Raw genomic sequence first — 14,672 nt, 5'->3', positions numbered from 1 at the left:
CACATCAACAGTTATCTTGAAATTAAATAATTGTCTTTCCAGATAAATAGAAATAATTATTATACTTTACCTTGGAACAAGGTGTGTAATAGTTTTCTCTAAGATAGTGTGACCATTATCTTTTCAAGTTACAAAGATCTCGAGAGCTTAGTAGAAATATGTAGAAAGGGAACTTGCTCTCAGAACTACTTAATAGCTTTTTAAAACAACTCTTCCTAATGTAGCTGTACCATTAGAGTATCTTTGGGATGTTTTAAAACTCCAGCTATATACATTTCACTTAGCATATAAACTGCTACAGTGTGACTTACTATTTTTAACAATAGTTTCAGGTTTTTTTTCAATCTGTTTGTACATTTGTTATAATTCTCCCACAAGTAGATATGAACTTCAATGTTGGGGTGACTGGCTCTCCAAATATTTTATTCTATAATGTTATAGGTGTTTATTTACTGCTGCTGACCACAACTTAAATAGGACATTTTTTTATATCACCTAGGGATTTACATTAATAGCAATAGCAATTTCTGGATCTTCTCTATTTCTAAAATACTATTTTTTGCTATTGTGACCTCAGATGCAGTTAAATCAGTTTTTAAGTAAAATGCTCTAATAAGTTTTTTTTCCCTAATAGAAGTCCCCTGAGCAACAGCTAGACTAAATATATACTTACTAAAGATTATATATAATCTTTACAATCAGGCTAAATATATATAAATTCAGATTAAAGGCTCTGTCAACCTCTTTGCGTCATCAGAGATTGTTTTTTTTTTTCCTCCTGGAAATGCAATGTTCTCAGTGAAACAGGGACCCAGGTAGGAAGATGTAGCAGCAAAAATTTTGCTGATTAATTCTCAATTTCTTTATGCATCTCTTTAAGGATAAGAACAGTGGTTAATTCAACCTTAGCTGCATATAAAAATCATGTGAGGAGAATTTTAAAAGTTATCATGTCTAGTGGGATCCACTCTAGTGGATTCAATCATCATCACTGTGTTTTAAGCCCAGGTATCAGTATATTTTAAAAACTACCCACATGATTCTAAGATGGATCCCAGTTTGAGTATCACTGGGTTAGACACAAAGCTGTTTGGGTTATTTTGCTTATTTGAAGTACTATATACTTAAGGGAGACTTTAATTTTCACATTTAACTTTGTACTGAATACTAATATGTTATATGTGCATTAATGCTAGCTCAGTATTTAGACTAGAAAATTTTCATTTAAACAGTTGAAGCTACAAACCTTATTTCCTACAGGATTAAAATAGCCACTGCAAAGATGATTTAGATTGAGTGCATAAAAAGATTTCTAGGCCACAGATAACCTTTGTTATAAGGGGAAAATACCACGTGGGGAAGCTTAGACTTTGAAGAAAACGTTTGAAGCACTGAGTTGGGGAAGCCAACAGATGACTTTTCCATGGTCCCAAATTCAGATTACAGGCATTAGGAGCCTCTCTCACATTGTCAGAGCTGGATTATTCCTGGAAACCCAATGTCCTCACTGAAACAGGGTCCCATGGTGTTGTCTATTCAGGCACATAAAGGACTAGATGATTAATCTACAGTTGGCTATTTCAGAATTTGGTAGTTTTAAAAATAACAAATGTGCTTTGTAAGTTGGATAGTCTTGGTGTTAACAGTGGAATATGATAATCTTTTCATGGGAGTGAGAAGGCCTAGGACTACTGTTTGGATAGTAAAACTATTGGCCTTGACCTTTAAAGTGTATTTACCTTGGAACAAATAAAAAAAGATTTTCTTAGGAGGTATAATGAGAATGTGTTATTTGCAAAACATTTTTAGGATTTTACTTCAGTAATTCTCTGCATTTGCTGTGACTTTCCCTTCTTAATGCACACAGGCAATTTTAATGTTTGAGATTGACTCAGTAATTATATGAAATACATACATTATGTCAAATTTACATATGTTTTAAGGTTTTCAAAAAGAATTGTATATATATTCTAATTCCATTATCAAAGAGAAATATAATCCTAAACAAAAATAAATATGCCAGAAAACACTTTAAAAATATCCATATAAGGGGCACCTGGGTAGCTCAGTCGGTTAAGCGTCCGACTTCAGCTCAGGTCACGATCTCGCGGTCCGTGGGTTCGAGCCCCGTGTCGGGCTCTGGGCTGATGGCTCAGAGCCTGGAGCCTGCTTCCGATTCTATGTCTCCCTCTCTCTCTGCCCCTACCCCGTTCATGTTCTGTCTCTCTCTGTCTCAAAAATAAATAAACGTTAAAAGAAAATTAAAAAAAATATCCATATGACCTTTTTCTTTTGTTTTTTATATTTTATATATATATATATATATACACACACACACATATATATATATATATATATATATATATAGTATTCTTCACCTGTTAATTTAAGTTGGTAAAAAAGAAATAGAATGTTTCCATGTTCTAGAAAAATAGGTAATGAACTTCAGTGAACTAAATTAATGAAAACCATGGACTGCCAAGTTGATGCCTTGGCTATGATAGGAACTTCTATTTTTTTGTTTTGTTTTGCTTTGCTTTTACAAAATAAGGAAAACAGACTTGGGTCATATACCAAAGTTTGGATCACTACTTAAACCCCTTTGGGTTGTATGATTTTGAATAATTAATGGTTACTTTAACCTTGATGTCTTCATGCATTTGTGAGTCTTAAATGAAAGAATAAGATACAATGCTTAAAAAAAAGATACAACACTTTGCAATCTCTAAAACAATCTACCCATGCAAATGTTGATTAACAGTGTTAATTGTACTCAATGTGTAAATCAGGTGTAGATTCTAAGAAAGTTATTATAGGGTATTCCATAGAAGGTTAGTTGCTATCTACTGTTGTTGAAGGAAGTCTTGAGAGGTTTTATGAATAAGGTGACAGGTAAACTATGGCATGCATTATGTTTGAACTTCATTTGATATTGAAGAGAATCCCAGGCAAAGAGAACATCATGAGCAAAGGAGGGGCTCTAAAATCATGGGATATGTTACAATGAATATTAACTATAATAAGGAAGGCATGAAAAATAGCTGTTGGTAGGTAGGGTATGGATCATATTGTGACATAACTATTATGCCAAAAGGAGGAGTTTGTGCTTCAATCCAAACACAACAGGAAACTGTTGAAAGTAATGATATTTTTGAAGTCATATTTATGGTGGAACAAAGGAACAGGAATTTATTGGACACCAGACACTCTGTTACATACAGTACTACAAGGTTTGTATCATTATTCCTATTTTCCATATTAGAAAACTGAGCCACGGAGACATTAAAAATATGCCCAAGGATATTCAACCACGAATTCTGGAGCCAGGACTCAAATCTAAAACTCTCTATCTTTTAATGTTTCCATAATTCCATGAGACCTTTGTGATTAATCTGAGAAGTGTGTGTTGAGTTTTTTGGAATGAAGAGTCAAAGAGACTGTGAAATCACAAAGGAAGTTCATTCAAGATGTAGCAGACACTTAAGTAGATCATCAGTCCCCATATTCATTTCCTCTGTCCTTGCATATAACCAAAGCATTTGCTGAACAAAATGATCCCTCCCCTTTTTTGGATCAGTAGCACCTTAGTGCTTAGATGATTCTGATGGTGGTAGAGCAAGTAATCTAAAATCCCATAGTCTTTGTTGTGTTTAGTAATATTAAATTGCTTCCTAGTAAAATGGATATGGTTTTACCAGGATATTACTTCCTGGTAAAATGGATATAGGGCAGTGATTTGCTTCTACTGTTCTTCTCCAAGTCTCCTGCCCTATTAGCTGAGTCAAGCATCAGTGCCTCTGGAATTAGCCATGTATTTCATGTCATGACCCTCCTTTGCTTTCTAAGAGACCCTGTATTTGGTACTAAGCATCTGTCCTGATCCCTGATCCAAGGATGAAATCAGCTGTTTGAACCTGGCTGCCCTACACTTCAGTTGCCAGGCTTCTTTGATGCCAGACCTTTGTTTCATTACAGATATGTATTACCTGTGAATTGATCCCCCAGTTCACAGCTGCCTGCCTGGCTGCCTGCCTGCCTAGATTTCTCAGTATTGCTCAGCCCAGAATCTGTCACTGTGCTCTCTTATTTGAAGCTCCAATATTAGCTGAAATGTGGTTGAGATTATGTCTTTCACTAACCATCTATTCACCCAGGCATCACTTATTTTATGTCTGTCTTATACTAGAGAGTAGGTCAGATTAAGTTATATGTCCTTTCTCCTCTCCACCACCCCAGTGCTGTTTGAACAGACGTGATTTAGAGTTGACATAATTAGAAAGATAGGAATGTTTATGGTGACAAGTAATAGGAGCAAATCCAGAAAAGCAGAATTATAAAATAAGTAAGTGACGTTTCGCCTTTGAAGGTCGGTAGAACACAACAGCAGGATCTTTATAATCTACTTTGTAGTTTGGGAATCCACACAGATATGTAGACTGTTCATATAAGGCAATTCTGATTAAAGATTAGGGGACCAAGTCAGGATATCTGGAACCCTTTGATGTTTCATACCAGAATCTTAATCTATAGAATATTGGCTGGGTAAGTCAAGGCCTCAGTGGTCAAGAGACTGGGCCCAAGAGAGGTTATTGGGGCTGGAATAGAACAACAAGATAATGTTCCAGTTCGTAAACTAGATTGTGAAGTGGAGATTGGATCATGAATATACTTTAGATATCAAGATTAAAAATGAAATTTGACAATTGAAAAAGGGGTAAATGGAGTGAATGGTGATTGATCTAAATATGAATCAGTGCTTGTTAAATTGTCCCTGAGCAGGATCATCATTGAAACACAGAGATTTTGCCTCTTAATTTGTTAAATTTATTCCTAGTGGTCTCCCACTAAGAATACTCTAATATAAACTATGACCAAGAAAATCCTAAAAAATGACATGAATAATTTTAAGGACTATTGCCCTCTCTGGAGCTGGAGCATTCATAAATGATTACTGAGTGTGTGTGTGTGTGTGTGTGTGTGTGTGTGTGTGTGTGTGTCGGGGCGGGGGGGTTACTCCTATGGAAACCTGAAATGAAAAGCCTATCTTTAGGCATTGTCTTTAACGTTCTTCGGAAAGCCTAGGTATAAGAAAGCAAATTTTCTCCTCCCCCTTTCATTTTATCATGGGGCTCAGATATGGCTAAAATAGCCAGAGTCCTTGGGATATCTTATTCCAAAATTTGAATCTAGAAATGTGTACGTCTATGTAGTTGTATACAGAAGTATCTGCATCTACATCTATAAATTAGAAGAAGTAAAAGTTTTCTGCTAAGTTACAATAATGTCTTATTATTGACAAAGAAGGATTTGGGACAAAAGATTCAGCTTCATGTCTCTCTTTAGTTTTTTTAAAGTTTATTCATTTATTTTGAGAGAAAGGGAGAGAGATAGAGAGAAAGGGAGACGGCACTAGTGGCAGAGGAGCAGAGAGAAAGAGAGAGAAAATGAGAACCCCAAGCAGACTCTGTACTGTCAGTGGAGAAGCCAATCCTGGGCTCAGACTCATTAACTGGGAGATCATGACCTGAGCTACAATGAAAAGTCAGACACTTAACTGACTGAGCCACCCGGGTGCCCCTCATCTCTCTCTTTAATATAGAACCTGGTCTCTAAAGTAGTTTTAAGTTTCTGCCAAAGTAAATGTCAAAGCAATTACTGTAATTTGTTTTAATTAAGAAATAGCTTTGATCAATTGAATCACAATATTTATTGCAATTTCATTACTTCATCTTTGTAATAAATTTGAGTGCTATGTAAAAATAAAATGTACATTTTCTTCCCCAGAGCAACCTACAATCTAGCAGGAAGCAAGACGTAACAAATTAACTCTGATCACAGTACAGAAAGTGGTAGCAAAATATATACTGAAAAAGAAATATATAGGAAAGTGTAACCGTCTTCAAACATGTTACACCACACACACACACACACACACACACACCAATCTCAACAGCAAAAAGATAAACAACCCCGTTAAAAATAGTCAAATGACTTGAATAGACATCTCTTCAAAAAAGATACACATATGGCCAATAAGCATTTGAAAAGATGTTCAGGGGCACCTGGGGGGCTCTGTCTGTTAAGCGTCTGACTTTGGCTCAGGTCACAATCTTGCAGTCTGAGTTCGAGCCTCACATAGGGCTCTGTGCTGACAGCTCGGAGCCTGGAGCCTGCTTCAAATTCTGTGTCTTCCTCTCTCTTTGCTCCTCCCCCACTCACACTCTGTCTCCCTGTCTGTCTCTCTCAAAAATAAATAAACATGTTTTAAATTTTTTTAGAAATGAAAAGATGTTGAACATCATTAGCCATTAACAAATAACTAATGAAATACAAATCAAAAGCATTTCATTCCCTTTAAGGTGGCTCTGATAATAATTAAAAAAAAAACTAGGAAAGTATAGCAAAGATGTAGAGAAATTAGAATTCTTATACGTTATTGATAGGAATGTGAAGTAGGATAGCACTGTGAAAATCTGTTTGGCAGTTCCACCAAATGTTCCACATGGAGTTTCCGTATGACCTAGCAGTTCTCTTCTTCAGTGTATACCCCTGAGAATTAAAATATGTATTTGCACAAAATCATGTATGCTTAAATGTTTGTTCATAGTGGCATTCTTCATAATAACTGAAACATGGAAACAACTCAAATGTACATGAGATGATGACTGGATAAACAAAATGTGGTATATCCATAAAATGGAATATTTTTTAGTTATAAAAAGGAATAAAGTACAGACACATACTGTAGCATATGTGAACCTTGAAGTAAAAGAAGCCAAACAAAGACAACAAATTATATAATTCCATTTTTATGGAATGTCCAGAATATGGAGGTTGTTTTTGGGGTGATGAAAATATTTTGGAATTATGTAGGGTGATGGTTGCCCAGCAATGTGAATACATTTTAAAAACCCACTGATTTGTATAGTTTAAAATGGTCAAAATAGAATCTATGTTATGTGGACTTTTTAATAATATAAAAACAATACAGTCACACAAAAAACCACACAGAACTTACAACATAAACAAAATTGCACACTTTAAATGAAAGTATAATTCACAAAATATAAACATGATTCACTTGATGGGGATCTAAGAATTAATTTTCTGGCAGGATGCCTCAAAAGCTCATTTGTAAATTAGTATTTTTGGAACTGGGAATTATTTTATGTTACAAACATCACTGAATCTTGGGTAAATGAAAGGAGGATGATATTCAAATGCTAGGACCATACCCTCTTCCCTAATGGAAAATTAAACAGCTTCTGCTTATTTCCCACATTTCAGTTTCAGCCTTGTTTTATCACTATTAATCAAACTTGATTGAATGTTTACATGGCTTATCGGTATTAGTGGTTAGTTTTCTCTAAGTTAAGTATATTGTAAGTCTTAGATTGCCGTATCAAAATTATATTTTGATAACTATGAGAGCATTGTGTTAGTAGATTGATTGCATATATTTATATTCTACTTATTTATATTTTTCTAATATTTATTTTCTTTCATGACATTATTTCCATATTAACTCAGGATTCTTTTGTCACAATCTTAGTATGATGAACATCCTAAAATATTTCAAAATATTTCAAAATTGAAAAAGCAATTCAAAATTATTTTGGTAACATATCTAAACCTTTTTAAAAAATGTTTATTTATTTATTTTGGGAGAGACAGAGAGTAAGCTGGGGAGTGGAAGAGAGAGAGGGAAAGAAAGAATTCCAAGCAGACTCCGCACTGTCAGTATGGAGCCCAACCCAACATGGGCTCCATCTCATAAACCTTGAGGTCATGGCCTCAGCTGAAACCAAGAGTCAGATGTTTAACTGATTGAGCCCCCCCAGGTGCACTTAAACTTTTTTTTTAAGTTTATTTATTCTGAGAGAAAGAGAGAAAGAGAACCAGTGAGGGAGGGGCAGAGAGAGAGAGGGAGGAAGAAGATCTGAAGTAGTCTCTGTGCTGACAGCAGAGAGCCTGATGAGGGGCTCAAACTCATGGACTGTGAGAGCATGACCTGAGCCAAAGTCGGACACTAAACCAACTGAGCCACCCAGGTGCCCCTAAACTTTTTTCGTGTGTTTTTTAAATTTGGAGCTATAAGTAGCTTTTCATTGAATGCTTCCTCAATGGGGCAGCATCCCTTCTGGCAAGTAGAGAGATACTTCTTCAACTTTGTTTCTTAATTTTTTTTCCTAAACTTTGTTTCTTAATTGAATTAAGCTTTAGTTTGTTCTTTGTGTATATTTAGAAAATTCCTTGTAAAACCATCTGCAAAATACTACAATGTGTACCTTGCCTCTGACTGGATTCACCATTGAGGCTTAACTACACATTTCATTGTGTTTATTTGTCCAGCAGGGTTATTCTTTGCTAATGGAGTAAAATATGTAAAATGTACTGTGTTAATTGTAAAGTTCAATAAAAAATGCCTATGTTTACTTTTTTTATTTTTTAAATGTTTATTTATTTATTTTGAGAGAGAGAGACAGAGTGAGTGTGTGCACAAATGGGGGAGGGGAAGAAAGAGAGGGAGAGAGAGAATCCCAAGCAGGCCCTAAGCTCAGCACGGAACTTGATCTCATGACCTTGAGATCATGACCTGAACCAAAATCAAAAGTTGGAGGCTTAACCGACTGAGCCACCAAGGCACCCCCTATATTTTCTTTTTAAACTAAGCTTATTTCATGCATTTAGATGTTATGTTATCAAAATAAAGAGAAGAGGTGCTACTTTTTTATATGTTTGCTCATTAATTTATGTAGTACATAGGTAATGGCCTTATTCTTGGGCAATACACTTGGAAAACATAGTATTTCTGTCCCTTTCTTTTTTGTGTGTGATTGCTTTTTTCAACCAAATAGCCTTTCGAAAATGATAAAGAACGTTTTACATGTTCATTTTAAAACTGAGTGTCTGTTGGTGATTATATTTTAATGGGTCTTTGTTTCTGAACTGGGTTATTTAACCACAATAGGCATCTACAAACAATTTGTGTGTTCTCTATTTCTTTATAGATTCCACAAAGAAATTAAAGGATGTTCTTGAAGAATTCCATGGTAATGGTGTGCTTGCAAAGTATAATCCTGAAGGGGTAAAACTTCTTTTTCATTTATATCAGTTTCATATATGTGATTGGAGAAGGGGCTTCTTAATGAAGAGTCCTTGGAAATATATGTACCATGTACCATACCATAAATGAAATAAAATTCATAATGAAATGCTATTTTGGAAAATACATAAAATAGTGTACTACTTTTTCCATTCAAAAAACGTTTGCTGATGAAAATAACATTTCTATATTGGGTGCTTGAAAGAGTATAGGTCACCTCTAATATGGTCTTAGGTTCTTTCCCTAGATGCTAAAGATACTGCAATTCTGAATTGGCTTGCTCAGGTAGGATCGGGTCAGGATTAGATAGAAGGGAAGACAAAGTGTGCTTGCCGCTCACTCTGTGACCTACACGTTTTAACCCCAGATCAAAATTCGTTGGGGACAGGAGAGTTACTCCTTTCAGAGAATGATTCCCTTGACTACAGAAAGATCTGTAATTGTAAAAGCCACTTTGGGTAAAAAAGAGGAATTTCTTCACCCTATCTTGTTTTAACCTACTACCAGTAAGCTGACAAGTCCCTGAAATTCCTTCCTTGTAAAAACTTCATGTCCCGTCGATTGCTTTTGGACACCTTGCTTGAATGAATGTCTTTCCTTTCCTAATTACTTGTTAAATAACCTTCCTTTTAATGCTACCTGAGTGATGCTACGTTTAAATGTTTGAGCACCTTTGCTGTGAGTTCTTTGGCAGTTTCTCTGAATGATAGTTGTGTTGTATGGGAGATAAAACAAATTACCCTTTGGAAAAGGCCCTTTCCCCTGGATGAATTATTTAGCCAGCTAGATAGATTTGTTTGCTGATTTAACTGCGATTTGTTTTTTGTTACCATTGTCATTACAGTTTTGAATGTTTATAAGAGCACGGTTCCTAGTTTTCCTTCAATATTACTTTTCTTAGGGATTTATAGAATTTGCGTTTTATCAAAACCAAATCTATATATTCTAACCTTAATTCATATTGTTTTATAATTTCCTTTCAGTATTTCCAATAGCTTTTTTTCATGTCATATTTTCTTATTTTGTCTATATTCTGATACATTACTGTAGCTTGTAAAGGTCTTTAATCTAAGATTTGTTTTCTTTTTTCAAGTAAGTTAATATTTACAGCCTACCAATGATGGAGAAAATAAGGCAGTTTAAAGCCATTCCCATTTTCCTGTCCTAGGAACAAAAGCAGATATCCAGTGTACATTTCCCTCAGATTTTATTTTCCTGGATGCTATAGTATGAGAAAGAAAATGTTGGCAGAAAAGTTTGTAGAACTGAAAATCTCAAAGACCATAAAAACAGAGTGGGAAAGCTAAGAGGACAACTGTACAGAATTGCTGTAAGGCCCAAAAGTGTCATTAATATTTACATTTCTGACCATGCTTGAAAATGTACATGCTATCTAATCTACATACATAGATAAAACTAGGTTTGTTTTTCTCCCTAAAGATAGCTGGTAGCTATAAATTAAGTTGGAATGTAATTTTGTTTGCAAAATAGCCTTTTTGCTTCAATGATTTCTTATTTAAAAGACTCTCAAGACTTAGTCTTACTATTATATTTTTCATGAGGATTATCAGTCACTGTATACTGGATTTATTGAGGTAATTACTAGATTCATTCTTAGACACCCCTATGATGTCAGCCTATTCAGTAATGTAATAATTCTCCATAAACGTGCAGATCTGCTCTTGAAATGCATTATTAAAATAATGAATTGTTGAAAAACAAAAAGTTAGATCTCATTATGACCCCAAAGTAATTCTAATTTAAAAGCAAAACTACTCCTAATCTAACATTGATAGGTCTTTTCCCTTCAGGAAAAAAAATAAATAAAGTTTATATGACTCTTAAACACTAGTATGTATTTTACAAAAGTCAATAGGAGGTAATTAGGAATATTTAATGTTGAAAAGGAAATCTTTAAAGCCTTGAGGTTCTCTTCAGAACATGACTTCATCCAGTTTCTGAAAGGTTACTATAACAGTATGCAGAATTCACATGGGAAGTTATCATTCTCTATTGACTGGACAGGTTAATCCTAAAGTTCTTTGCCACAGATGACTACTTAATTGATGTCCCCTTATACAAGAAAATTTAGAAAAAATATTTAATCTACACTACTTTTAGAATAAATAATAAATCCTTTGTTTTCTAAAATGAACATTGCTTATGTCATCCATATAGAAGATATTTGCAAAGAAACAAATAAAGAACAGCCTAAATATCTCTTACTTGCTTCTCCTCTTTTAAAGCTGCTTATATGGTTGGTGCACTGTATTTCTTATCACTCTTTTAATTACTGAGTTCTAAATCTTTGTATAAAGGCTTAATATAATGAATATGTGACCTGTTTAAGTGTATTTTAATGGAGAAGAAATACTAATTGCAATATATGGATGAATCTAATGGAGAATAAATACTAACTGCAATATACAGATGGATCAATTATTTTTAATTTGTGTCTTTTAAAGATCATGTAACAATCACTCTTTGAAAAAAATAAATAACCAAATCAAAAAAATATATTATTCTAAACAATGGCACTAAAGATTCCCTAAGAACAAAAATTTTAAAAAGGTCTTAAGTTTCCCAAACAGATAAGATTATCAAGTTTTTAGATAAAGTCATTATAAGAAAACTAAAATTACTTTCTCAAGATTCACAAGCTAGTTTCATGATAAGAGCCATAATTAAAACCTAATTATCTGGAATCCCAGATTAAGATTAATGCCCTTTCTTCTTCACTTTGTTGACTGGCCATAAAATGAGAAGGAAGGTTTTGGGAGATGAGAATAAGGGGAAAAGAAAGGTATGTCACGTACATTGAATGGCATTTCTTATGTAATGAGTATGGCATATTCCCATGCATGTAATTACTACTAACTCATACCTAACAAGGTAAGAGATTCTTATTAGTCTGCAACTAATCTTACATGAATGATATAATGTTAAGAGTATGATTACAGCTAGTTTTTAGTAGCCATCCAATCTCAGTGAGAAGACTCACAGTGAATATAGTCAGCATATCTCAGATATAAATGATTCATGAAAGTAATGGAATTTGATAATATGAGAAAGAACCAGTTTGGCATAGCATTTTATACATATGTAAAATATACATAGAATATTATAGTATAAGTAATTGTGTGTGTGTGTGTGTGTGTGTGTGTGTGTGTGTGTGTGTGTGTGTATCTTTTTCCCTCCTGGATTTCAAATTCAATTCTATATTGTTCCATTGATGTTTAAAAACATGGGAAAAAGTAAGTAGTACTGTATGTATGAGAAGATATTTTTCTTTAAAGGCATTGCAATGGGCTAGTTAAACATGTTATTCCAAAAGATGGAAACATTAGGAGTGAGAAATAAGTATTCATAATCTAATATATATTTATAATGCTGTTATATTTTCATAATTTTCTCTGGAAGGTTTTAAAAATCTTATATGTGTTGTTCATTATATTTATGTCTTATCAGTTAGAACTATTTGCTTATTACACTCAAAGATTGACCTAGTAAGTGATTCTCAAATTTTAGCTTGTATCAGAATCACTTGTGGGTCTTCTTAAAACACAGGTTTCTGCCTGTTCCCCTACCCTCTCAGTTTCTGTGTTTCTGGGGTAAGGCTCAAAAATGTATATTCCTATCAGTTTCACAGTTTATGATAATGATGCTGTTTCAGGACCACATTTTGAGACCCATGGATCTAGGGTATGTTTTAAAATCAATCTGTAAAATTGACCTTTTAGTTTGTCAGCAATATGAGATAATGAGTATAAATTACCTTACATTAACACATGTATTCTTTCTTTCCTTGCATGCACAGAAACAAGACATTCTTAACCAAGTAAGACATTTTCTTTTCTATTGAAATCTGTCTTTTCTTTTTTTATTCTGATGTGAGCTATGAATTTCTCATCCATATCACTGACCTGTACTTCTGTACCATTAAGATTCATATAATATGCAAGTCTATCCATAATACTTAGTAGGTTATAATTGACTGACACTTGTTCACATCAAAGTCTCAAACGGAGGAGCAAATGTCTTAATGGATTCAAAGAGGGTCTAGAGGGTGGGCTTTAGTTTTATAGGCTCTTGAATTTAATTTTCTAATTTCACCAAAACATGGATCAGACTCCAATAAAATAATTCATTTAATGAAAGTCTTAATTTATTCTTTTACAATGGGAGGTTTATAATTGCATTTAAATGCAATTGATAGGGATTTCATTGTGGGGGGGCATCTACAGTGCTATTAGAATCTGTGAGAAAAATATAACTGAAAAGCTGTTGATCTTTGCCTTCCTGGGAAAAAAGAGTAAACCACCTGTTGTTTCAGTCACTCTCTCCTAGCAAAGCCTATTTTGTAAAGGAAGTTTGGGGTCCATAGTTCAGCTGGGTGCCTAGAATTACAACCCATTTTGGGAATCTCTAAATGGATTTTTCTATCATACTAGGAATATATCGTACCAAAATGCATGAGATATTTAAAACCATAATATTGTCTCCCTTGAAAGTAATGGGTATGTATTAGCAGCTTTTTATTCACACGTTTCCCTATGGTCTCAATGACAGCAAACACTGTGATCTCATCCCCGACATATCACAGTGCAATTGGTTACATCAGAATGATCTTGATCGACTAGATACAGGTCCTCCATATTACAGTCTCCTAGGATGAGGTAGGACTGAAATGGCAACTTATTGACTTTGATGACTTTCACCAGTCTCTTTCAGAGGATAACACTTCCCTGATATTATCCCTGACCTCTATGGAAACCTACCAACCACCACCCCACCCAAGACGGACTAGATGGACTTAATGGTTTTAGGGGACAACTCTTCAGAGTAAATGGCTGCTTTTATATAACATGCTTTAGCTATGAAAGGACATTTACTGAACACGTTGTTCAACAAACACACCTTTCTGCACAATCGGCATCCCTACCAGGGACTGTCTGAAAACTGGTGTCAAAGTTAGCCCTGCCCTTTTTAGGGTCAGTGGGATGAGTTTCTTCCTTTTCCTTGCTCAGTCTTTGTCCCATATGGAAATGTTTAGTAGGCAAGCGATTTCAGTTGCAGAATAGAAAGAATAGGTATAGCTGAGGTTAGCCAAAGGAAAAAAACACAGCATGCATATTTATTGCTCTATATGGGTTCTTGGTGTATCAGTGCCTATGAGTGTAGGAGTTTCTCTTTACATTTCCTGTTAGTAGATGATCCTTGGCGCAAGGCTGAGTTGTATTTCATAGTTCCCTAAGCTTCCCTTATCTTTTACTTGGTACTCTGTACTGTGGATTCTACTAATATAGAAGGTTACCCTTTACATTTAGATTAATGAGTTGCTTCATTCCTTTAATAAGAAACCTGGGAATTCATAACTTACATTTGGTAGTGCTGCTGCCTAATATAATATTTTAAGTGTCTTTAACAAGGATATTGACACTGATAGAATTGTTAGCAATGATATAAACACCCTTTTATTGTAAGCTATAATTGTCCTTCCAGAACCGAATTCAACCTTTGCCATTAAAGAAAGCATCTGGAAAGTATAACAGAGAAAATGTGGTCT

General features: G+C 34.4%; 1 protein-coding gene across 14 annotated transcripts in view; it reads left to right on the top strand.

Annotated features, from left to right (window-relative positions):
- The window catches only part of DGKB (diacylglycerol kinase beta), a 713,599-nt gene that overhangs the window by 140,754 nt on the left and 558,173 nt on the right, over nt 1-14,672 (top strand). For all 14 annotated transcript variants that reach the window (XM_042967524.1, XM_042967496.1, XM_042967510.1 and 11 more), the window contains exon 3: nt 9,012-9,088. In XM_042967524.1, coding sequence (XP_042823458.1) covers nt 9,012-9,088 — 77 coding nt within the window. The remainder of the gene's footprint in view (nt 1-9,011; nt 9,089-14,672) is intronic.

Source organism: Panthera tigris, chromosome A2 (genome assembly GCF_018350195.1).
Source record: "Panthera tigris isolate Pti1 chromosome A2, P.tigris_Pti1_mat1.1, whole genome shotgun sequence".
Taxonomy (NCBI): domain Eukaryota; kingdom Metazoa; phylum Chordata; class Mammalia; order Carnivora; family Felidae; genus Panthera; species Panthera tigris.
Note: the sequence above shows the minus strand (reverse complement) of the source record. Positions and strands in the feature narration are given on the sequence as shown.